The sequence below is a fragment of the Lutra lutra genome, chromosome 2 (genome assembly GCF_902655055.1).
Source record: "Lutra lutra chromosome 2, mLutLut1.2, whole genome shotgun sequence".
NCBI lineage: Eukaryota > Metazoa > Chordata > Mammalia > Carnivora > Mustelidae > Lutra > Lutra lutra.
The window spans coordinates 179147460-179174362 of record NC_062279.1 but is presented as its reverse complement, the minus strand read 5'-3'; the positions used below and the strand labels follow the sequence as shown (position 1 = coordinate 179174362).

General features: G+C 34.9%; 1 protein-coding gene across 4 annotated transcripts; it reads right to left on the bottom strand.

Moving 5' to 3' along the window:
• Nucleotides 1-1778: 1778 nt before the first annotated feature.
• Nucleotides 1779-25640, bottom strand: GUF1 (GTP binding elongation factor GUF1). Of its 4 annotated transcripts, none has more exons than XM_047719205.1 (17): nucleotides 25264-25640; nucleotides 23173-23284; nucleotides 22872-23020; nucleotides 22526-22606; nucleotides 21371-21448; nucleotides 20079-20162; nucleotides 15806-15870; nucleotides 14212-14415; nucleotides 12779-12918; nucleotides 11927-12050; nucleotides 11303-11435; nucleotides 10144-10287; nucleotides 8809-8942; nucleotides 5704-5805; nucleotides 4321-4440; nucleotides 2753-2789; nucleotides 1779-1955 (listed from the first exon to the last, which is right to left on the bottom strand). In XM_047719205.1, exons 1-17 carry the CDS (start codon nucleotides 25435-25437, stop codon nucleotides 1818-1820), a joined length of 2019 nt encoding a protein of 672 aa, XP_047575161.1. In that variant the 5' UTR covers nucleotides 25438-25640; the 3' UTR covers nucleotides 1779-1817. The 4 variants fall into 4 exon arrangements, with proteins under 4 accessions (XP_047575161.1, XP_047575162.1, XP_047575163.1 ...); XM_047719206.1 differs by having other exon boundaries at nucleotides 25273-25639; XM_047719207.1 differs by lacking the exon at nucleotides 5704-5805.
• Nucleotides 25641-26903: the final 1263 nt, after the last annotated feature.

The window sequence follows — 26903 nt, the reverse complement described above, 5'->3', positions numbered from 1 at the left end:
ATTTCTGGCCACTCTAACTCCCTAACTCAAAGGCTAAGCTGCTATTAAAGAACAAAGAAGCCTATTAGATATCCACAAGGCAATAAAGCATGGCAGCTAAAAATTGGTAGGGTTTGGATAAGGAAACCACTGTTTGAATTCCAGCTCTGTCAACTACTGACACCGGCACGTATACGTCTGAGCTGCCAGCCCTTACGATAAGGTGGTAATAGTACCTGTACCTCAACTGTTGTATAGATTGAGGAAATGCCTATGGAGCTCAGCTCAGTGGCTGTCATATACTCAATAAATGGTGGCCATTCTAATACTCCTATTTAAATGATTGTAATGTTTGCAAAAATGTCAGTATTGTTAAGGTCCTCTGGGGAATATACTCAGAAGGCACACAACTCCGTATCGTGAAAATCATCTGTTTGGGAGAATGGTCAGGGGAGAGAACTTACGCTTATACTAAAAAATTTGAAAAATACTTTTATCACTACTACTAATACTGCTTAAAGGAAGAGAACTAAATGTGCCTAAATTATACACATACTAATAAAGCACAAATATTAAATGGTAGACACATGGTGCATACTTTGTGCCAGGTACCAACCTGTAACTTTCACCTGATAATAATGGTAGAACAGAACATTTAGAAATTATATGTAAATGCTCTTCTAGTTTCAAATATACTACTCAAAATACAAGTATTACGGAACCTCATATTTCAACTGTTCTATTACAGCTAGAGAGGATAGGGAAGATACCTGAGCAGATGATATAAGTAGGACAAAGTCACAGGTTAATTAACCTCTATACACAATTTTAAGTAAATCCCGCTACCTTATAGTTAGAATTACCTCATTATGTAATAATCCTAGTATAAAATACATTGATAGTCTTATCCCTAAAAGACATTTACCTCATTTAGCTCATTCAAGGTACGGAACAAAATTCAATGGCTAAAGTATCTTACTGTAATACAAGTTGCCCTCTGGTTTGTTCACTAACGGTGAATGGAGGTAAGAACACATGCTTTTGAAGCATGACAGCCATTTACTGGCTGTGTGACATCAAGTTAACTAAAGCTTTGTCTCAACTATGAAATCTAGACAATAATTACTAAAATTGCTATTAATAACAGCTACTGCTGACACCAAACACCTATTGCTTTGCACCCAATGCATGTTAATAGCCCCTACCCTTATTTTAATTTAGATGTGTATTAAACTGTTTCATTTATAAAAATTTTAACAAAAACTAGACAGCACATGTTCAGCTAGAAAGCTACTGACTTTATTTAATAACTGACTGCTATAAATCTAAATTTATCCAGCTAAACAAACTGATACTTAGGTGATTCTGAAAATATCATAGACTTGAATTAGATAGAATCTTAATTATGGGGTCGTTCAGTGTAAGAAAAAATGTGCATGAAAACAAAATAGTTAAGATTCACTAAACACTACTGTGTCATACACTGAGTATTTTAAACATACTCTATGATACAATCTTCACAACAACCTATGGAGGTAAATAACAGCATAATCCTGACTTCACTAAAGAGTAAACAGAGAGGGTAAGTAATAATTTACCTTGCTCTAGCGAGTGGTGGAATAGAAATGTGAAACCGGACAATATGGCTTCAGAATCCAAGTTCTTAACCCACCCACTACTTACTTTTCAAAGAGCTAACAGATTCTTTAAACCTAAAAACCCAGAAAGCAACCAGCAAATTTTATAATTTTCATTGTCATCAACATATAAATTATGAAAAAAATTAAAAGATACACAAGTTTTAATTTATGAAAATTCACTGTATTTTTTTCCACCAATTACTTATCACATTGTGTTCTTAGAACTTTTATGAAAGCATCTTTTGGAACTTCAATGTTGCCAATTTTCCTCAGTTTTTTTTTTCCTTCTGCTTGTCTCTTCAAAAGTTTCATTTTTCGGGTAATATCACCACCATACTGAAAAATATTTTTAAAAATAGGAAGTCCAAATCACTCCATAGAAAATCATACAAGTACAAACAGACAACAGAATTATATTAACCTTACAGTTATTACCCATGAGGTAGACATCTGCAAAGTTACTTTTCTAATCACCTTCATAGCAGATCATAATTTAACATCTCAAAGAATGATAAAGGGTTTATTTATTTTTTGGATGGAGATGAAGATCACCAAGGAAACCCAACATTACGTTATGCATATCAAGAATAATTATCAAGCCTCTTACTGATTCAAGTCTTAAAATTCTGGGTCATATAGCTGTAGTCTAATAAATTCACACAGGCATAACTGTGCCAGTCTGACACTAAGGATTTAAAAAAGCATTAAACATTTATTTCTCATAACTGAGTTAAGAAATTTTAATAGAGGAGACCACAAACGGCAAAGCAATGTAGGAGAGGTGGATTTCAAATTGCCATACCCTTTCCCAGAGTAAGACACAGTCATTGTCTTCAAAATTTCTCCTTATAAATTAGATGGATAAAACATGTTATCCTGATCATAACTATTACAAAAATACTGGGTAGTACTTCATATAAGGGAAATTTTTATAAATAAGATGGAAAAATAAGAATGTTACCAAAATGAATATATTAACAGTCAAGCTGAGATATACCTATTTAAAAAGAAAACTAGAGATGAAATGATTATTATAAAAACAATGGAAATCAATATATTTATATCTCCCCTCTTACTTTAAACTCATGAAAACAGATATATTAATAAAAAGTAGAATACTGGCAAATACGTACACATTTTGCCAAAACGTTTTTCCTATAAGCTTTCACACTGTAAAACAAGAAATTTTATATAAAAATTTTATCGTTTCAATATACTCTTTATAAGAATTTTATTTTCAAAAACAATCTCCTTTGCAGATTTAAATAATCATGTCATACCTAAGTAAAACTGCCATAAACAAATAGCTCAAATGCTCTTGCATCTATTTTTATGTATTTGACATAAAACAGAAAATGGATTCAACATGAACATCAACATAAATTTTATTAAGAATAAAAAACATCAGGGCTTGTGGGTAGTCTTGATTTAGGCCAAATTCAAGAGTAAGTATAACATCCTAACATCATTTCTGGCTCAACTTAAAACTGTTCTTACTACTACTACTTCCAAAAAATTGAAAAATGGTTATCACATTACTAACTCTACCACATGTGGGTTAAGAGTGACTAGGAATATAAAAATATTATTTCTTTTATAAAGCCCTTTTCAGGGCAAACTAAATAATTTTAATATATCCACCCAAAGAGATACAAACTAATCTATTTCTACAGTGTTTCTAAGAAATTTAGAAATTTAAAAAGTTCCATTTATATGTATTTCTTATAAGATATAAAAATCTATTTTTTTTTTCCCTTCTAAGGTATCTTCTACCTCAACACACATGTTGGAATTATTTGCTATTTTAAATTGTGCTTTCCAGGATGTTCCCTAGTTATCAACTATGTTCTGCCTAATCTCTGGGTACTCATGAAATTCAAAACAATTAACTAAAACTAAATTGCCTTAGGAAATGAAATTCACTGCAAATATAGGCATAAAATTTGTCCCATGACTATGTAAAATGTTGGCTGTAATTTCACCACTATTGATACATGTAGGTTTGGGTTTAAACTACAACTGAATGGCAATTTCCAGCTAGAGGACACTTCTGATTTTCCAGAAACCAAGGAAATATGTTACACAATACTTCCTGCACTTACTGTTACTAGTAGAGCAGCTTATTCTGTGTTCTGATTTGTGTAACACATCTCTCATTCAAAAAGACCAGTTTTCTACATAAATTAGTCTATCTTCAATGTCTACTACAGATTACTTAATCTACAATACAAAACTCAACATGCTAGCATTCCTCTGTCAACTCTCTAAATTGGGTAGTTCTGAAAAGTGATATTAAGTGCTTCAAGTAAAAATCATAATTTAGTTTTGTCTTTTGGAAGAGTATCTCCAAAACCTTTTTTTTTTCCCCTCAAAACTTCTTAAGTTTCAGTTGCTATTAGCTTATAAGCCATACCTTACCCAGGAAATTCAGTAGTCATTCAGTAAAATGAGTGGAAATAAAGCAATTCCTCAAACCCATGCCCATTATATTATTATAAATAATATCACTAAGTGTTAAGTAAATCAACAATTATCAATTAAGTGGAATTAAAAATCAGATTAGTATTTCTACAAGTAGGAACAAAGTTTAGGCCAATGTGACGTTAAATTTTTCAATATTATTTCATAATACAGTTCTAGTCTTATCATTTCTAACCATTTGCCATTTCTAAAACAAGAACAAAAATGAATTTCAACTCACGTTTCTCTTGCAATGATTTTACTTCCAACAGCAGCCTGAATTGCTATCTCAAACAGTTGCCTAGGAAGAGACTCCTTAAGACGCTCACATATGGCTTTGCCAACAGAGTGTGCTTTGTCTCTGAGAGAGAAAATGCAACTATTTATATATCCTAAATATGAATATTCAAAGTACCTTTCTAGTCCATATGCATAATCAATGTAAAGGTGATTTCTCAAGGAGATTCAAATGGAACTCATCTGTCATAAACATCTCTTACTCTGAATCATGTGACTTTTCTGACTGCAAAAATAACATTATGACCATTACAGGCAATGTAGAAAAACATACATAAAAACCATTATTGGGCGCCTGGGTGGCTCAGGTGGTTGAGCGACTGCCTTCGGCTCAGGTCGTGATCCTGGACATCCAGGATCGAGTCCCGCCTCGGGCTCCCAGCTCTTTGGGGAGTCTGCTTCTCCCTCTGATCTTCTCCCCTCTCATGCTCTCATTCATTCTCTCTCAAATAAATAAATAAAATTAAAAAAACAACAAAAAAACAAAACCGTTATTGATGCCATTCCCTTTATCCGCAGAAAACCAGTGTTTAACATTTTAGAATGTCTATGTTAAAAACATATATCCTTCCATTATTTTCCTGCATATGTTTGATATTTTATAGTTTGAATCATAGTGAATATATGTCTACTCTTTATTTAATAGGCATTTTTATGTCACTTAAGATTATTTCATAGTATAATTTTAATAGCTTAACAGGATTATTAAAGAGGTGCTCCATTATTTATTTTTATCAATTTGCTGAACATGTAGGATATTTCATTTTTTATTATAAAATTATATGAATATAAAAAATTTTTTGTTCTTAAAAAAAAAAACCTTTTGTTCTCAATTTTAAATCTATCATAAAGTTTAAAACCATTTCTTCTACATTACTCTGGTGAGGGAAATATTTCTTCCCAAGACACTCTTCTTTTTAGCTATTGCAATTCTATTCTTTCAAATTTAACAGTATGGAAAAAGAATGGAAAGAAAAACTAGTACAAGGAAATTTTTTCTTTTTAAAGATTTTATTCATTTATTTGACAGAGAAAGATACAGCGAGAGAGGGAACACAAGCAGAGGGAGTGGGAAAGGGAGAAGCAGGCTTCCCACCAAGCAGGGAGCCCAATGCGGAGCTCAGTCCCAGGACCCTGGGATCATGACATGAGCCAAAGGCAGCCGCTTAACAACTAAGCCACCCAGGTGCCCCAGTACAAGGAAATTTAATTACTTGTAAGTTTCCAAAATATAGCTGTCAAATAAAAATAAGTAATCCATAATTAAATAAAAACATGTCAAAAGTGGTTACTTGCACATTCCATGATTAGTTTCTATTTGACTTACTTGTGTACAATAGTTACCAGCTCCTCTACAGGATTTCCATTCAGTAGAATATCCATTTTTACAAGTTCTGCAGTCTGGTAGCCCGCATCTTCGTAATCAAAACTAACAAGAAAGAACATCCAAGTAATAGATAAACATACTTCCCAAAAGACTGTATTATTTTTCTTTGCAAAACATTTTTTCTAGGGGCACCTGGGTGGCTCAGTGGGTCAGAGTCTCTGCCTTCGGCTAGGTTGTGATCCCAGGGTCCTGGGATTGAGCCCCACATCGGGCTCTCTGCTCAGCAGGGAGCCTTCTTCTCCCCCTCTCTCTCTGCCTGCGTCTCTTGTGATCTCTGTCAAATAAATAAATTTTAAAAAATCTTTAAAAAAAAAATTTTTTTCTACCCATTCTCTTACACCTGACCCAAAGAGCTATCAAAATAGTAAATATACATTTCACATAAACGGGATCTACATGACCACAGTGAGGAACAAACTCCCTCAACTTTTTACATTTACAAAATGAAAGGCAAAAGCAAGGGAAACATGCTTCACAGGGGAAAGGAAAATAAACTTGTAAGCCAGTCTAGGAAAATGGGACACTGAAGGCAAATGTCACCTTCTTCCCAATGTTTCCTCCCAAGAGCTGGCTGGCTGGAGACAACAGTATATATTAATGTGTCATTCTCCAAGATTCATTAAGTATGGATTTCTGTTTAGCTTTCTATTACCAGTTAAATAAATGCTATGGTACTGATAAAGAGTCACTGTAAATAAGAAATTTGGATTTCTTACACTACTCTTCGGCTTAAAGCTTCACAGGGCTTTTGTGAGGATGAAATGAGTTAATACGTGTAAAGCACTGAAACAGTACCTAATACAAAAACAGTGTTTAAAACAGAGCCTAGCTTAGCACATTAAAGCACTTGATTAGCATCAGCTATTACTATTAAAAAATATGGCAAAAGCTTACAATGCTAATCAAAACAGGTTTAACTCTCAAAACGGAAGTCTAATGAGAAACTTTCATTATGCTTACATGTCTTTTAAACTATGGATAAGAACATATATAGTCCTAAACTGTCTTAATTTTAAAAACAAACTAATGCCTTCAGCTGCTAATTTTTGGTTTCTAAAGCAAGAAGGTCGTAAGTTGATACTAATACTCTCTAAAACCATAAAAACCATATTACCTAAAGTTTTGCTAAAATCCTTTCAATAAATATTAAGCATTTACTATATGAAAGATATCACCTTAAGTATATGCAGAAAAATAAAATCTAGACATAGTCCCTAGATTTCACCTGTTTACAACTTTAAAATTCTGTGCTCCAAAATTTTAGAATTTCTTCATTCATTTTTTTCCAAAAGAAACCATTAAGCAAACGTCTCTGTTTCCAAGCCAGCCAAATGGAAACCTAATCTCTATTCAAAACACAGATTATTCATTCAACTGTACCCCTGGATGCAGGATCACATTTAGGACTCAAAAAGGCTACGTGCAGGTTTAAGGACAAACAGTTGCATCAAGTTAAGTATGAGAAGCAGCCTCACTACAGTCCTCAAATAACAAAGGAATTCCCCTTCCGCCCCAGCTGCAGAAGATTCTTGCCACCTGGTGTAAGAGAAATTGTTCCTTATTAAGTCCAGGAGAGGCCAATGACTAGGCTAGACAGACTACAGTGCATTTTTATCCTTAGGAACGGACTACATGTAAAAAAGATCCATCTTGAACATAAGAATCACTTTAATTCTGAAAGGTGGCATTATTTTATTTTCACATAGTTCAAAATTAAATACATTTTTTCATTAATCTGAAGTATGTTTAAGTTTCTAAGCTAAAAAATTTTAAGACCACTTAACTCATAAAGGGGTATCTAAATGCAAACTACAATTGACAGACTTCGTTAAAAATGTTTATAAACACTCAGCTTAGTAATTATTCTTTTAACCACAATAATTTTTATTTTTGTTTGTTTAAAGATTTTATTCATTTATTTGTCAGAGAGAGAGAGCACAAGCAGGAGGGAGAGCAGCAGCCAGAGGCAGAGGGAGAAGTAGGCTTCCTGCTTAGCAAGGAGCCTGACTCGGGGCTCAATCCCAGGACCCTGTGATCATGACCTGAGCTGAAGGCAGATGCCTAACTGACTGAGCCACCCAGGCACCCCACAATAACTATTTTAATGATGCTGCCTCAATTCATTCTACTTTAAATCCCACTGCCACTTATTTGCTTATGTTCTTGTCTGAAAGAAGACACATAAGAAAAAAATTGGCTGAAAAAGTAGAAAAAATAGTTTCTCAATACAAAAAAAAACACAAAGAACACTCCTTTGTATCAATTATGATAACTTTCACTCTAACACTCATTTCATAAAGCTAAATTTCCAGATCACTGTAGCATGTTCTCTGAACACGAATCTTTCTTTGAATGTTAGTATTAAATATGCCTGCACATGCACGTAGGTGCATGTGTATTTTACAGATGTGATTGCTCATTTTCCCTACTTTCCCAGCATATTTTATATTTTCTTTAATATCCCAATATATGCTATCCAATAACATAAGATCTCAGGGTATTAAGGGCATCTAGACTTATTTACCCCAACATAAAATACTCCCAAAATGCTATGCATGGAGTTCTTTGTTACTTAGTATTAAATCTTCCTTCACTTCTATCAGGCTGTTCCTCCATACACTCCTGGATATTAGACAATGGTTTTCATAATTTGGATGACTTATTCTGGAAGACCAAGTTAATAAAGTGTTCACAGGTATGGGGACACATGTAGCATTTTTTACAGACTAAATATGTACTTCTGTTTTCCAAATATATTCAGGTGCTCCTAGGATTATATAACACACGAATCCAATGTGTCACTAAGATCACAGTAGCTTCCTGAAATTACATATAATTTTTAACGGACAGAGGAGTATACTCTTTCATGAAGAGGACACTAATTTTTTTTATTAGAAGAAGGCTAAAAGTGAACTAAAGGAATTCATTCTTCCATAAGCAAATTAGGAGTACTCTCTAATACTTTAAAGGTTGCTTCAAGCCTTTCTATACTTATGTTGGTCAGTATTCAAAAGAATTATCCAGGTATCTGAATTAAATTTTTACCTAGCATATCCAGAAGACAGAGATTTCAAAGAATCATAAAAATCCACCACAATTTCATTCAAAGGGAAGAGATATTTAAGCATAACTCTATTTTGATCAATATACATCATATTCTTCTGAACTGCTCTTCGAGCCTAAAAAAGAAAAAAAAATGTGTTTAATGATAACCTATTGATGAAATGATTTACAATGACTATAGAAAGATGTCAATTACCAACCTAAAAATTTCCTTACAAATCCTAATAAACAGTGGACAAAATGAAGGAATATTTAATGGTCTACCAAAAACTTGCAAATAACACTTTTAATAGAGACAACTATTTCATATTTTAATTGTATTTATTACCAAAGCTTTTAATCCTTTGTCTTTATCTAACAATTTTATCTTTTTAAAATTATATAGTACTTAATGATAAACCAAATTAACCACAGATAACATCAAAGTTCTGATTTCCTGTTTTACAAATAAACTTAGTCCCAAGAAATTAAGCAACTGACCCAAGTTTTCTAGTTTGTGATTACAGAATTAAAATTCAAGTCCACTAATAATCATTTGAGAGTTCTTTCCAATATACGTCAGAGTACTTCAAATAGTTTTTTTGAGGACTATAATTTATGGATTAAGTCCTTTAGTACATTGTGGCAAAAACTAAGGCAAAATAGGGAATACCCATCCTTTAGTCAAAAGTGTCAAGTATTACAGTAATCTTTCAAACTATCCTCACTTTCAAGTACTATAAAGGCTAAAAGAAATTATTCTTTGAGCTAGTAAGTATAAATAAGCATCAAATTTCTTTCCTGTGGGCTAACATTTCAAGTCCTTAACACAGATGACCAAAATTCTGGTTCTATTTTTCTCATTTAAAATCAAAATTTTTTTTTTTTTTAAGATTTTATTTATTTATTTGACAGAGAGAGATCACAAGTAGATGGAGAGGCAGGCAGAGAGAGAGAGAGGGAAGCAGGCTCCCTGCTGAGCAGAGAGCCCGATACGGGACTTGATCCCAGGACCCTGAGATCATGACCTGAGCCGAAGGCAGCGGCTTAACCCACTGAGCCACCCAGGCGCCCTAAAATCAAAATTATTTTAGAAGTGTATTTATATCTACATCTCTCATACACACACACACACACACATACATATGTGTGTGTGTGTGTGTGTGTGTGTGTGTGTGTGTATGTACATATATATACACACACACATAGATGTAGATCTTTATGAAAATTTCTTACAAATTCAATGTGCTCTACAGAGAGAAAACTTTCAAAACCTGAGTGGGAAACCACTGTTAGGACTAAAATTTACTTTTATATTAAATTGTATCATACTTATACCTGGCAAAGCATCATTACTTTTCCAGTGTATTCATCTGGTGTGATAATTGTACCCAAAACAACTGGTTCCAAATATTCTGTTACTTTTGATTTATCAGGGAATTGTGCAGGATTGATGATTGTAATTTCCTTTTCTCTGTATTCCTAAAAATAAGAAAAATCACCAACAGCTAAAAATAAGTCTTAATTACCACGCTTTAAAATCTTTTAATTTATAGTAAATGTCAGAATTTATTATAATTGCATTTGCTGAATTAATAAAATCAAAAGAATTCCTAAAGGTTAAGCTATTATCTTAATAGGCTTTGTATTTTATTGTATTTTATTTTTTTAAAGATTTATTTGACAGAGATAACAAGTAGGCAAAGAGGCAGGAAGAGAGAGAGAAGGAAGCAGGCTCCCTGCTGAGCAGAGCGCCCGATGCGGGGCTTGATCCCAGGCCCCTGGGATCATGACCTGAGCTGAAGGCAGAGGCTTTACCCCCAAATGAGCCACCCAGGAGTCCCTAACATGCTCTGTACTTTAAAAACCACCCAATCATAACCCCTTAATAACAATTTTTAGTAAGTAATGTATCCCGTTCATTGACATCTACTAAGCACATCTTATGTACCACTTAGAAAAAATATGATATAAAAGTGCCCTTATAAGGCATTACCATTAGTTTCCTAAGTTCATTTTGTTGGAAAATATTTACAGATGCCAAAGTTAAAATTTGTTTAAAATGAAGAGACTGCCATTCAGATAGAATACAATACTGTCTCTATCACTACCTTGAAATCTAAAATTTCCTATAGCCAGGTAGCCATGAATACTTCACCTTTCATTAAGATAAAATACTTACGACCAAATTATATTCTTAATTTCTGTACTGGATTTAGACAGATAATCACTGATTCTACGTTTCACTCTCAGTAACAGGATAGTACCGACAATATACAGATTTCTATCAGGTTAAGAAAAATACTGCATATATTAGTTCTCAAGTGGCTTGTCCATTATTAGTCATAAAATAATTCAATGTTTAATGCTACTAATGAAGAAATATTTCATGTAAAAGTTAGTCAGGTAATGGTGTACTAAAAAGTTTCTCCTGCATTCTGCATATATATACACACGCTTGTTTAGTTTTCCCTTGTATGCTGGTTCACAACAGTACCTTTATCAATTTTGCTGATGAAAGAACAGCTTTATATGGAACAGTTGGGGTTGTCAAAATTACAGAAGCATTATATTCTTGCTCCAGTCGCTGGTTGAAAACTTCCATATGCAAAAGTCCAAGAAATCCCAACCTGGGGAAGAAAAAGGCAAACTCCAAAATGTTTATGTCTCGTGGGTTCTGGCTTCTTTGATGAATATAGTATTACAGACTATAATACTGTATTATTTATTTATTATCTATATACTATATATTTATATATTATTTATATATTATAGTATTGTAAAAAATTATAAATAATACTATATTATTTTGTGGGGGATGGGTAGAATCGAAAGTTAATCCAAAAAAAGGTCATTCAAGCAATTCACATAATTAAATGCTAACAAAACTTCATTAAATAGGATTGAAAATTTCAAAAAAAATTTCTATTGGAATTCTATTTAAAATTGCTATAAAGCTTACCCACAGAGTATGAATACAATGTGAAATAGGCAGATGTTTATTTTGGTTCACTTTACACTATTAAGAACTTATCTTCAGAGATGAAATGTTGAGGACCAATGAACCACTTAAATTTCACTTTTCAATAGAAATTTGATCCTACAGAGAAAAGAATCTTACCTCCAGCCAGCACCTAAGGCAAGGCTACTATCCCGATGAACTGTCACACTGGAATCATTTATAGTCAACTTTTCTACAGCACTCTTCAGGTTATTATATTCAGATTGGTCTATAGGGTACATTCCTGAGGACACAACGATTTCTAATTATCACATGTGAAAATCTACCTAAAACTAAATATACAATGCTTCCAGGATCAAAATTAATCATCCTCATCTCTCACATCCTCCAAAACTCAAATGACTGACTTTGCCTAACGTAGGATTAAACAAACTTCATACTTCCCAGTGACACAAACAAAGGGAGAAAAGCAAGTGCTGGATATCCAGCACAGAGTAACTTGATGACCTTCAATCAAGCCTTCCTTTTCCAAATGTCTTTAACATCACACAGTAGTAAAAGGTTGTGAAGTCGTGCATATGAGAAGTAACACTATCCTCTGCCATGCCTACACCAGTACTGTACAATATTAAACAAAGTTCAACTAACAGAAAGGCAGTCAGTAAATGTCCACTGACAATTAGTAATGAAAACATCCTAACTAGAAAAATATTCTGAATGCAATGATTTACTCTCTAGTGAAACAAAGAAAATCTATGTTCTTTTATATACCAGAGAGCTCGTTTAAGAGCTTATACTTTCTAAGAAGTGATTAAAAAAAAAATGTAGGAAATGATCTCCCACATAAAGTTGCACTATACATATGAAATTAACTGATAAATAGCACACAAAAAAACTAAAAGAAATAGAATATTCTGGAATTAGCTGTTATTTAAAATGAGTATTTCTAATAATTCTTACTTCAATTTACATAATAAATTGGCCCTCATCCTGCATTTGTGAGCTCCTCACCTGCAAATACCATTGGTTTCGCTGATTTAAACCCAGGCAAGGGCTCCACTGGTTGTTTATGTAAATATAATGTATCTCCTATTTGTGCTTCAGTGACATCTTTCATCCCAGCAATCAGATAGCCCACCTGTCCTGCATATCTAAATAAAATTATTATATGGAAATATTTACTGCTTTAATGTTTCAAGTGCATACTCACAATTACCCTTCCCGGAAATGATTATATTTTCCAAAGAAAACCTCATCTAATTCAAAATAAGTATTATGTATCAATTCTCAACACTAAACTGTCAGCAAAAGAACATACCATGCCTTACAGTCCATTATCAAGGACCTCTAAAACACAAGTCTTATGGCCTTCCTCATGACTCTGCCCACCTCTGCATATTAAACAACAGCTTCTAAATATAATGTAAACAAAGTAAAACTAAGTGCAGAAACACAAAATAACTTCTTGTGAAGTGTAAAACGCTATTTTATTAATGAACTGTGTCACTAATGTGCTCTAAAAAAAATAAATTTTTAAAACCAAGCAGAAAAATGTGAACTCTAAACAAATCTGGCACCAATTTGATGTTCCTCTTATATGAAAAGAGCACATCCCAAGATTTCAGAGTTTTAGATTAGTTTTTTTTTTTAATAAAGCAAATTTCCTACATGATAAACTAATTTACATTTAGGATAAGGTATCAGAATCTTAAGTGAAGATATAGTAATGGTCAATATATGCATTACATGATGGAATACAGACTCCAGAAATCTTTGAGTAAAATTAAAATAGACTTTATGACTCTATTAAATAAAAAATGTATTAAGCAAAATAGTGTTGGTTTTAGACAAGCATTAAACTATCAAGTGTGACCTCTATGGTCACTACCTTAATTTTTACAGATAAGTTAACAAAGACCTTAGAATGCTCCTGGTATATGCCAGATGATTTATCTCATCAGTACCTTTCAGTACTGATGGAGCAGGCACTCAAGTATTTGTCAGTGAACTCAGAATTCAGTTTTTCTAATACACACTACCTTACTAACCCCATGTGCCATGGATTTTAAACAAAGTTTTACAATGAATTCCATACAAAAGGGAAAAAATTACCAAATTTTCTTCACTACTTATATGTTGAAAAATCTAATTATAAAAAAATTAAATATCAAAATTGATACCCAGTATGATTTGGATATGGGTGACAGAACCATCTCTTTCACTGGCTCATCAAATACAGCAGATCATAAAATTTGTTATGACTAGTCCTTCACACATGAGATTCCTTTTGCAAGAGCATTTAATATTTAGTTGCATTAAATAATCAGTTTGGGTTTTTCTTCTCTGAGTTACCAAACTGGGATCATTCTAAGCATACCAAGCTGAGAAAGGCAGAGATTGCAACACATACAAATGTATTTTAATTACTACTGCAGATTACTTACAGTTTATGTGTTGGCTGCTCATTAGGATTCAGAACTCCTACTTCATTAACTTCATATGTCTTTTTAGTATGTGCAGATACAATTTTATCTCCTTTGGAAACCACTCCATCAAATAACGCTACATTGGCTATCACACCCCTATACTGGTCAAATGTGGAATCGAACACCAAAGCTTTGAGGGGATTTTTGCGATGCACTTTAGGACTATTAAAAATAAGTAAAAAGAAAATGTACACATAATAAATTAAACTCTTAATAAAATGACTATTATTTAAATAATATTATGCTTAATTTATTCTAGTACCTAAGAAAGGCTAATAAGTGACAGCCAAAATAAAAATATCTTCCAAAAAAGTATAATGCCTATTTTTATATTAATTTTATTGCAACCTTGAGTTTAAATGTTTTAAGATGATTTATGAAACTGATGAAATACATTTATTCAGTATTAAAACATAATTTATTCGGGTGCCTGGGTGGCTCAGTGGGTTAAGCCGCTGCCTCCGGCTCAGGTCATGATCTCAGCGTCCTGGGATCGAGCCCCACTTCGGGCTCTCTGCTCAGCGGGGAGCCTGCTTCCCTCTCTCTCTCTGCCTGGCTCTCTACTTGTGATCTCTCTCTGTCAAATAAATAAATAAATCTTTAAAAAAATAGTAATAATTTGGGGCGCCTGGGTGGCTCAGTGGGTTAAGCTGCTGCCTTCGGCTCAGGTCGTGATCTCGGAGTCCTGGGATCGAGCCCCGCATCGGGCTCTCTGCTCAGCGGGGAGCCTGCTTCCTCCTCTCTCTCTGCCTGCCTCTCTGCCTACTTCTGATCTCTCTCTGTGTCAAATAAATAAAATCTTTAAAAAAAAAATAGTAATAATTTATTCAAGTCTTGAATTTTAAATTAAATTTTAAAATTTAAATTAAAATTTAAAATTAAATTTTTTTTAAAAATCATTGTAATAGAGAGACTTTAATTTATTCAAGACTTGAATAAATTATTACTATTTTTTTAAAGATTTTATTTATTTATTTGATGGAGAAAGAGATCACAAGTAGGTGGAGAGGCAGGCAGAGAGAGAGGGGGAAGCAGGCTCCTGCTGATCAGAGAGCCCAACATGGGCTCGATCCCAGGACCCTGAGACCATGATCCGAGCCAAAGGCAGAGGCTCAACCCACTGAGCCATCCAGGTGCCCCTATTACAATGATTTTTTTTTTTTTAAGATTTTATTTATTTATTTGACAGACAGAGATCACAAGTAGGCAGAGAGGCAGGAAGAGACAGAGAGAGGGGGAAAAGGCTCCCCGCTGAGCAGAGAGCCGGATGTGGGGCTCAATCCCAACACCCTGGGATCATGACCAGAGCCAAAGGCAGAGGCTTTAACCCACTGAGCCACTCAGGCACCCCTATTACAATAATTATTAAGAAGAGAACTCAATCACCCTTGTTTGCTTTCTTTTTCTATACCGTACTTGATTTCTATGTACAACTAAAAATAATGTATTATCACTCACCACAAGTATAGTCTAATCTAAAATTACAGATCAGACTGATGGCCTTTGTACTATTAAAGATAAGTAAAAAGTACAAAAATAGCAAAATACTTACGGTGGAATTCTTTCAATGACTGCCTGAAGAACTCTTTCAACATTTGTTCCAAGTTTAGCAGATATCTAAAAAAAAGTATACTAAAAAAATAAGGATTTAAAGACTACTTTTCTATCCAGGTGACTGAGCTTTATAATCAGAAAAAAGAAAGAATTCTAACAGTTATGAATTTGAAGACAGTAATAAAAGAAAGCACAAAGCATATACTATATTGACAAATGTCCTTCCAATACAGTTAGGTGAGTCTATGGTTCTTGGATTAAATTGCAAAAACATTCTGATTATGGTAATGAAAGAGCAGTGGTCTTAAGAGTTAAAAAAAAATCTGAGTAACAGTTATGATTCTGTATGGACTGTATAACTTGAGCAATACATATTTGAGCTTCAAGTTCCTCATCTAATAAATGATCATTTATATTTTTCCTAAATCTCAAGACTGTTGTGTAAAGAGAATAAACAACATCCATATTATGGATAACACACATGCAGTTACAAGGGATATTACTACTATTGTTCTCCCACTGAGAGAGCAAGCCTGAAGACTCAAAAAACACAGGTATGACTCAACTTTGTCATAACTAATAGCTGGACTATCTCTGAAATCTTGATTTTAAAACTCATTTCCTAAACACCACCTCTTAACCTTTAAACTCTCTCCAGATCAGTTTCTCAAGTCAGCACTAAGGACAGTTTGGACTGATAATTGTCTTAAGGGATTTTTTTTTTTTTTTTAAAGATTTTTTTTTTTTTTTTTAACTTGACAGAGAGAGATCACAAGTGGGCAGAGGCGAGCAGAGAGAGAGAGAGAGAGAGGAGGAAGCAGGCTCCCTGTGGAGCAGAGAACCCGATGTGGGACTTGATCCCAGGACCCTGAGATCATGACCTGAGCCGAAGGCAGAGGCTTAACCCACTGAGCCACCCAGGTGCCCCGTCTTAAGGGATTTTTAACAGAATCTATGGCATGTCATCTACCCACAAGATGACCATAGCACCTACTCCCCAGTATAACAACAAAAATCATCTCCAGAGATTGCCAAATGTTTCCTACAGGGCAAAAATACCCCCTAACGAGAACCACTGCTCTAGACTCCATACCTTCTTTGCAACAATCCTTCAAGTTCCCATCTCTAAACCATTGAATGGACTATCTCCTTTCACTATCCATTAGCCCCATGTCCCCTCCTTTCCCAGCAGAAACTCCAAGGTCCACTATTTACAATCACAGTTCAACCACTACCGATTCTCTCCTACCATAAGGTTGGTAAAACTCAACTGTGACTGCTTCCAACACTGTGTCTTACCTTTTTTTTTTTTTTTTTTTAAAGACTTTACTAATTTGAGAAAGAGCGAGTGAGTGAGCACAAGCGGGAGGTGAGGGGACAGAGGGAGAAGCAGACCCCCTGCAGAGCACAGAGCCCAACACAGAGCTGGATCCCAAGATCCCAAGATCATGACCCGAGTCAAAGTCAAACACTTAACTGACTGAGCCACCCAGGTGCCCCAACAAGTGTCTTTTCTGTGCCTATAATACAAAGGGCTTAACATTACTGGAGAAAAATCAAGTAATTGGTCTGGCAAGTTTCTCTGAATTCATGACCACACATCTCAATGTGCAGTTAAACTTCCTAACTTCCCAAGATGCATCCCATAGTAAATTCATATTACCACTCAGTAAGGTGTTTCACACTACCTTCTTTTTCAATCTACACATTTTCCCCTCTGGCCAATTCACTCTTGGTTGATGACTTTGACTGTTATTTCCTTTAAGGTAACAGAAAATATCACAAACTTCCTTATCCAAAATATATGAATCTATCTGTATCTATATCACAACCTCTTTGCGGTCTCTATAATTTGGAAATTATTCCCCCTTCTCTGGAGACTCAATCCTTCCATTCTTTTTATTCTGAATTCCACTCAAATCCTTCTCAAGTTCTTACTTGTAACACCCTCAAATTCACAATAATGTAGTTTGACTCTTAGGATCTTTTCTCTACACTTCTCCCTATGAAACCCTATTTGTTTACCACATACATGTTAACAACTCCTACGTATCTATCTCTGACTGCAATTATCTCCATGAATGCCTGAATTAAAGATTTATACATTCTCTCTACTTGATGTCTAATAGACAAAGCAAAGCTTTCTGTTTTCTCCTATATCATTTCCTCTCCAACTCCTCCTCATATGGATATTAACATCTAGTAGCAGCTACTTGCTTAAACCCAAAGCTACCTGATTCTTCCCTTTATTTCACTTCCTCACATGTAACCCACACCAAATCTCTCCTATCCAAGTATCTATTTCCTATCTCTCCAAATAAACATCAAATCTGCCGACTTCTCCAATATCAACATCACATACTTAGCCACCTCTATAAGCACTTCAGCTATTATTGCAAACCAGTTTCCCCTTACCTCTTCTTATTGTTTTCTAGTGAATTCTCTATAAGGCAACCAGATCAGTTTATTTTCCTCACTTACTTTAAAATCCTTTATCATAGAATCATTTTCAAACCTCAGCACAGCAAGTGTCTCAGCATGACCTGATTCCTGCCTCTCCCTACAAAACCATCTCATCTAATTTGCCTCTGCTCTGTTCCTTAAACATGCCAAACCTTGCTAAACATGCCAAGCCTATACACTTGCTCTTTCCTCCTCTTGGAAGTTTCTCCCAACCTTCATTTCTTCAGTCTCAGTTCATCAGAGATGCCCTAAGTTACTCTGCATCATAGCATCTCTCTGAGAAAAAACTACTTTTCTACAGTTAAGTATGATACTCCACCTGAAACAACACAATCTGCTAAATGAATTTTCTTGACAATACCTGTCTTATTCAATAATTACTACACTTACTCGCTTACTTCTTTCTTTACTCATTTAACGACGGCCTCCCTAAGGAGAACATAACACAATGATACAGCAATCTTATCTAGCCTGTTCACAGCTGTGCCCCTAGCTGGCACATTCCAAATAAGTATCTGAATAAATTTTGTAAAGATGTATTAAAATCAGAGTAGTTCATTATACTTTAACAAGTTATGAAACCATAATTCCAGGACTGCTTTATAATGAGGTCCCTCTTTGTTATAAAAACCATTTAAATTCTCTACGTGTGTATCTATCTCCAAGGGAAAAAAAATACAGTTTTTCAGTTAATACCATATTGAATGTAATCCTCCACTGTGTTAAACAAAAGAAAATAATTCATCATCTGAAACTTGCTTTTTCAAAAAATCAAAGGAGACCGAAGTGGAAGCTGAATGCATACTGTTGTACTGACACACAACATAGCACAGCACAGTCTGGCCATGGCTATTCAACACCTAGTCATCATTTAAAAGGTAAATAAAAAAATTCAAATTTGAAGTAATATCAACTTTGGGCGCCTGGGTGGCTCAGTTGGTTAAGCATCTGCTTTGGGCTCAGGTCATGATCCCAGGGTCCTGGGATCGAGTCCCACATAGGGCTCTCTGCTCAGCAGGGAGCCTGCTTCTGCCTCTGCCTCCTTCTATCTCTCTGTCATGAATAAAGAAAGAAAATCTTAAAAAAAAAAAAAAGTAATATCAACTTTGATATAAATAAAATCTGTTGTTTACGATTATTACTATATCTAGTTCTATTATAAAAAAAAGCTTTGTCAATTCCAAAACTAATACATACAAACGCCTTGTAATTAATTTGAATCTGTTCTTTAAAGAGAGTATTTCCAGGCACGCTGGGGTGGCACAGTCAGTTAAGCCTCTGGCTCTTGATTTTGGCTTAGGTCATGATCTCAAGGTCTTGGGACTGAGCCCTGAGTCAGGCTCTGCACTCAGAAGGGAGTATACTTGAGGATTCTCTCTCCCTCCACCTGCCAAACCCACTCTTGCATACTCTCTCTGTAAAATAAAAATAAATAGATCTTTAAATAAATAAATATAGAGAGAGAGTATTTCCACAGAGGCAAAATACTAACAAGAAATACTACTGTAATCCGTTGCAGAAGACTTGCATTTTAGTCCTGGCACATTAGCTAACTAGATCTGTAATCTTAAGAAAGTGATAAAACCTTTGTGCCTTAGGTCTTTCAACTGTATTGTAAGAATAATTCCTATCTGTCCTAACCATGTAACAAGGGTTTTTGGTGAAGATCAAATGAAATATTAGTAAAAAGAACTTTATAAAACTATGAAAACTTTATATACCAATGGGCTATCAAATACTATGAAATTTCACTTAGGCCAATACCCGACATTTTTTAAAGTATGTCTTCAAGAAAAAGGGTATTTTACCTTAATACATTCATCACTTGGAATATCAAACACTTTTTCAATTTGCTTTTCAACCCTTTCAGGATCAGCATTCTTCAGATCTACCTTAAGAAAAAAATTCATTATGTCTTAACACAGTAAAAATAAAATAAAATGTATTACATATTAATAGCATTCAAACAATCAAAAGCATACCTATAATAACTGATACCTCTATTTTTCATTTCGAAAGTGTTAAAATAATCTAGATATAGGCAATATAATTTTAACAAGTATGGCTACTGAAAAACAGAGGGTAGGCAAAGCAGAGCATGCAAAAATTTTAGGGAGCAGGCAATTCAAGGCAGAAGGGTTCAATAATAACATATCAACTAACACCATGTAAACTGATTTTACAAGTTAGATGTAACTCATGACAACAAACTGTCTTACCATAAGCAACTCTGCCTCATTTAAACTTAACTCCATTATAAAAAAAATTCAACTAAATGCAATGCAGTTTTTTTTGGTTTGTTTGCTTGTTTGTTTGTTTTTTAAAGTAGGATCCATGTCGAGCAGAGCCCAATGCAGGGCTTGAACTCACAAATGAACTGAGATCAAGAATCAGACACTTAACTGACTGAGCCCCCCAAGTACCCCACAATGAAGATTTTTAAATAAGGATTCTTTATTAATTTCAAAATATAAAAGCTAAGGTTTATCAACAGTATTCAGCTTAGCACTTAACTGTTATGTTTCATGTGTTACACTGTTTTCCCCAAGATCTTAAGCGCTTTTTCTTTTCCAATATATGTTTTAGTGTGATAAACATAATTTTTTGGCTGCCGTGCCAAAGAAAGAAATATATTTCTTTCCTAAAGAAACAGCCTTCAATCACTCCATGTCAATTCAGGGAGAATGTCTTCTCAACTATGTGTAAGGTTATAGGAGTTTGAGTTGCAATTCTATCACGTGCAATTTAAAGAAATAAATCCTACCAATACATTTAATATATAATTGAAGATTCCTCATATAAAAAGTAGTATACTTAATAGTCAAACACCAAATTCACTTTTAGAAAATAAAATAATAAACATTATTGTTGTCTCATTAGAATTACATTGTTTATTTATTTTTTTTTTTTAAGATTTTATTTATTTATTTGACAGAGAGTCACAGCAAGAGAGGGAATACAAGCAGTGGGAGAGGGAGAAGCAGACTTCACGCCGAGCAGGGAGCCCAATATGGGGCTCAATCCCAGGACACTGGGATCATGACCTGAGCTGAAAGCAGAGGCTTAACCCACTAAGCCACCCAGGCACCCCTAGAATTACCTTGTTTATAACTGGAATTATCGACAGCTGTGCTTCAAAGGCAAGAAAGAAGTTTGCTACAGTTTGCGCTTGAATACCCTAGAAATATCAAGACACAAGATACTGATATGACCATTCTACCATCTATCACAAAACTTATAATTTAAGCTACTCCATACATCTTCACCAAAAGCAGAGGTACAGAGTAAAGTACAGTATCTATACTTCCATGAACATATATAAAGTATTTCCACAGAGGAAAAATGGCTAACAAGAAATACTATTATAATCAGTTGCAGAAAACTTGTGTTTTAGTCCTGGCACATTAGCTAACTAGATCTGTAATCTTAAAGTAGTAAAACCTTTGTGCCTTAGTTCTTTCAACTGGATTGCAAGAATAATTTCTAGCTGTCCCATCCATGAATTGGTTAATTCCTTGTGAAAATTCCTTTCATTTTGGAGAACATTACTGGAGACAAAAAAAAGTGAAACATGAATCCTCAAGGTCATGAAAGCCTACTAAAGGACACAGTCATACGATGTGGTTTATAAAACCCTGTACTATGTGTATAAGCTAGACATAAACTTTCCCTGACAGGAACAAGGAAAGTTTAACACAACAATTATCTTGGGTTTTAAATGAAAAGTTTGTGAGAAACTGAATTATATCAAAAGCTTACTTTAATAGTACATAATAAGTCTTATATCATCAATGAATATGTTTTTTTATGGTTCTCTTTATACCAAACAAGAACCTGGTAATGTTACTGACATGTTTCTTTAAACTTAAAACATTATTACCTTAAAATCACCCAAAATAACCTCCAAAATAGATTCATTTTCAAGTTCTGCTAAAAATTAGTATTAAAACCCCAAATAAAGAACTGCTAAAAAGTGAGTTTTTGGTAGGATGAATGTAAATATAATATACTTCACCAATCCCTTCATTCATCTGATCAGCTTAAAGTGTTTAAAGTATGAACTAGTCAATTTCACAGACTGTTTTAGTGCAATAAAATTCAAAGTACCAGGACTAAATCATGTGCGTTAGCTTAAATAATACAATAAATCTTATTCTTTTCAAACACAAAAATTCTATTTCCAAAATACATTTTAAGGAAAATATCCTGAAATAACCTAGGGCGTATCACACCACATGAAATTAAAAGTACCGACCTCGTTTGCATCAACCACAAGTAAAACACCCTGGCAAGCAGAGAGTGATCTGGATACTTCATAACTAAAATCAACATGGCCCTGAAAAACAAAAAATATTGGTATTTCTAAAGTTAGCTGTAATATTTTTAGGGAGGGGCATTATGGCAAATCTACTGACTCCCCTTGATAAAAAGTTAGTACATTTCTTTTTTTAGCCTCTACTTGTGAAACAATTACTCAAACATAAGAACACTGAGAAAACAAAGAGCAAAGTGTTTATGTTCAGTTCAAACACTGAACAAGGATTTGTTCCCACTATTAATACAAGGCTGACTTGACAAGAGAGGTAAAATATTAAACTTACTGGTGTATCAATGAGATTTAAAAGGTACTGCTTTCCTTCACAATTATAGAAAAGAGATGCTGTCTGGGCTTTAACAGTGATTCCTCTTTCTCGTTCCACTTGCAATTTATCAAGAACCTGCTTATTATTTTTTGTTTTATCAATTGTGCCTATAAAGAGAAATACTTATTGATACTTCAATGGGCTTTTAAAGACACAATATTACATATAAAATTAAAACCAAAATTTTAAAAATCATAGTAAAAATGATGATTAATTACTCATGGCCATCAATTAACTATATAACATAAAATGAAAATACCTGTTAGTTCCAAGAGCCTGTCAGCTAAAGTACTTTTGCCATGATCCACATGTGCAATGATACTGAAATTTCTAATATTTTCAACAGAGAATCTAGATAGGTCAATTTTTTCCTAGAAAGGGAAGAAAAATAAAACACTTATGAGTATACATTTTGCATTATACGAAAAAAGAATACTAATTCAAAGATTATTCCTTTAGTCTCAGCCATTTCATTTTATAACATTTATATTATTCCTATGACAATAAAAAGGTATATGGCTAAACTCTAATTACAAGCATATGATTAAAACCACACTTATCAAATATATCAGTTTCACAGTCAAGGTGACAACCAAGCTAAAGAGGAGTCCTTTATAAATATTTCCACCACTTAGAGGGCCAATGAGGAAATGAATTTATTTTCATGAAAGAAGAACACAAGATATCTAGAACTCCTGAACAGCCTTAGAGTGCCTGGCCTAATAAAACTGCTTGAAGCAAAAAAAAAAAAAAAGCTACAGAAAAGTTTTAAGAAAAAAAGGAAATTCTTTGTCCTCATCACACATTTAGTCAGCAGTCAAATCTATTTAAAAATCTGTGCTCCTAATAGAATCTTCAAAAGTTTAATCAGATACAATTATGTTATTTAGCAACTTCTCTGGAGAGGGAAAAAAGATATCAGCAGCAAAAAAAAAAAAAAGAAAAGAAAAAACCTCTTATCATTCAAAACTTTAAAATATTTTAAAATGTAACTCCCGATTTTTAGTTATATACATCTTCTTTAATGTTTTATGTAGACTCATTGCAAACTGCTAAAAATGCTTATTCAAGTAGAATATGCCATCTTTTTGGGTACTCTAAACATTTTATTTTTCCAAGCAATCCATCTTATAATCAGCATTAAAAAAGTAAAATTATTGGGGCTTCTGGGTGGCTTAGTTGTTAAGTGACTGCCTTCCAGTCATGTAATGATCCCGGGGTCCTGCGGATCTGGGAACAGCCCCAGCACTGGGCATTGGGCTCCCTGCTCAGCAGGAAGCCGGCTTCTTCCTCTCCCACTCCCCCAGCTTGTGTTCCCTCTCTCACTGTGTCTGTCAAATAATAAATAAAATCTTAAAAAAAAAAGTAAAATTACAATGAAATACATAATACTCAGGGGCTTTACGTTTTCTTTTCATAAATGTTCCAATACAAAGCAGACAATGTAAGTGCAAGTTATATTTGAAAGAAATTCTGATTAAAAACTAAACCTGATTTGTTTGCCCGGTGTATTTCCCACACTGCCCTTTCAATCGCCATTCAATTAAAAAGATACACAGGACTTACCACTTTTAAGAACTTTGAATTGCAAGATAAATCCATTTTACATTCCACAAGCATGTTAGAAGAGGGCATTATCATACTTTAAGTCTTATTTTTTTCCAGGTACTCCTAACTTGTGTTCAATTACTCTACTTTTCTGCCTAAACTGTATCTTTTCCTAGCAAATAAATAGTGTATTTTTAAAAAGTTTTTAAATGAGGTGAGAATTCCTCACCTTCTCCACCACAAGAACAAAAACTCAGAAAACAAGTTTGCTTTGGATCACTTAAAATCAAATAAGAAACAGAAGCTAAAGCATACCCAGCACGTCTTCCATTCTAGATATCGGACTAAAAAGTCTTATTCCTTACGTAGTTACCATCCTCATGAAGAGCCATTCTTTTATTCTTATCTCATTCATTTACCACTGAAGAAAAGTTACAGCACGTTCACGTAGCTTCCCCAGGCCACAGAGCTACTAAGTTGCAGGAAAATGGAGGTTACACTAGCCTCTTCAGCGGGCTTTTAAGAGAATTAAATGCATGCAAAACCCCTGCATCAGTGCCTCGCATAATCAATAAATTAGTTACTGACATTACAAACCAGTGAACTCGAGAAGTGACTTGCCCAAGGTCACAGTGGTGAGCGGTGGAGCCTACAGAAACCCGAGAGCGAGGCGCTCTCTTAGCTCTACCTCCCCCACAGAATCTCAACCCGCATTCACACGTAGTCTAGGAAGCCCTTCCAGCCTACATTTTTGCAAGGAACGTCCTCCCTAGTTTTAAAACACGGTTAATCAGAGACTAATGGAGGTCACCTTGCGGTCGGCAGAGCTGTAGAGCCGGTCGAGAGTCCTGGACTTGGCAGCAGCCTCACGGGTCGGCGTGGGACGAGGCTCCAGGAGCCCCCGATGTGCAGCTGCGGCGGCCCACACCGTGAGCGCGCGACCGTGCCACCTGCCACGACCCACAGGAGTCCACATCCCTCCGCGCTACGGAGGCGTCAGGACAGGGTCTCGAGACGGTTCGACGCCATGGCCTGCGCCCCGATTTTGCAAAAACGCCCGCCGCTATGAGCCCACGAAAAAGACGCAACCACCCTTATGCAGCGGGAGAAGAAAAAGTACTGGGGCCCGTGTGGCCCAACTAGAGCTTCCGGCAGCGCGACACCCGAGACGCAGCGCCGCTGGTCGGCGTCTGCAAGTCGCAGGACAGGATGACGTCAGCGCGCTTCCGCGAGAGGCAGCTTGGAAGTCACGTGAGGGCGAGAGCTGCCGTAGAGTTAGTTGTAGTCTGAAAGCGTGTAGTGATTCAGGTTCCTACCAAATACCAGAATAATATAGCAAATATTTTAAAATTTGAAAGTCGAAAGAAACTCCCCCTGCTGTTACTGATGTGGCTAGTATTTTACTGCATCTGTAAGGAAACGGGCAGTAAAATTGATTCCAATAATGTATCCTAGGAAAGTTTGGACCAGAACGGAAGGTGGGAAAGAGTTACACCCTGAATTGCCATAAGTCTCCCATTATTTTCAAGTTATGGTTTCAACAAATACTGACCTTGCAGAGGGCAGGTCTTTGGCCAAGTAACGTGGGTGATAATGATAAGAGATCATGAGACCTCTGTAGCATGTTCAGTGTCTGTCTCCCACTCTCTCTCTCTTGGGCTTTTCTGGAATATCTGAAGTTTGGTGCAGAGGAATGAGACAACAGCTGCGTTGAGTTCATCCTTGTATTGGTTCTAGTCCGTTTTTGGAGTACTGTAAATCAAAACAATACTTGATACAACAGTAATTGCTACCACCTTTGTTAGTAAATTTAACAGCTACCGTGAATTATCATGAACACAATAATTCATAGCAGTTCATATAAATCAGTTGCAAAATGGAATAATTTGAATGTTATTCTCCTTGCTTTCACTATATATACTGCTATTATATACTTAATATTTTCCTTAAATCAAATTACCTTTTATACTTAATTTATTTTAAAAGAAAAATTTGTATCATTACCATAAATTGAAAAAGCATTGTGACCTGCCATGAATTAAAATAAAACAGTAAAAATAAGGGTAATTCATTTAAAAAATTGATTCAGTGCTAAGATCTTACCTAGTAAAGGATCTGAATCTCTCTTCATTAAACATATAGATTAGCGGGACTCCTGAGTGCTCAGTCAGTTGAGCAACTGGGGTGGGGGGGTTTCATAATCTGGGGTGGTGTGTTCCAGTCAGATGTCTGGCTTGGAGCCTGCTTAGGATTCTCTGTCTCCCTCTGGCCCTGGCCCTCTCCCCTAACTCGTGACTCTTACTTGTGGGCATGCTCTTTCTCAAAACGAAGAAGCAAAAACCAAGGACAAACAAATGTAGATCAGCAGGCATTAGAGAAAAATGTTAAAAACATAGCACTAAACAAAGGTTTCTCTCCTTGACCTAATTAGTAGTATTGAAA

Excerpts from the sequence above, each read along its gene's own strand:
- GUF1 (XM_047719205.1), bottom strand. The coding sequence starts at position 25,437 with ATGTGGACTCCTGTGGGTCGTGGCAGGTGGCACGGTCGCGCGCTCACG. Across the intron at positions 12,051-12,778 it reads GAAACCAATGGTATTTGCAG|GAATGTACCCTATAGACCAA; the intron begins GTGAGGAGCTCA and ends TTGTGTCCTCAG. Across the intron at positions 1,956-2,752 it reads AAAACGTTTTGGCAAAATGT|TATGGTGGTGATATTACCCG; the intron begins GTACGTATTTGC and ends AATATTTTTCAG.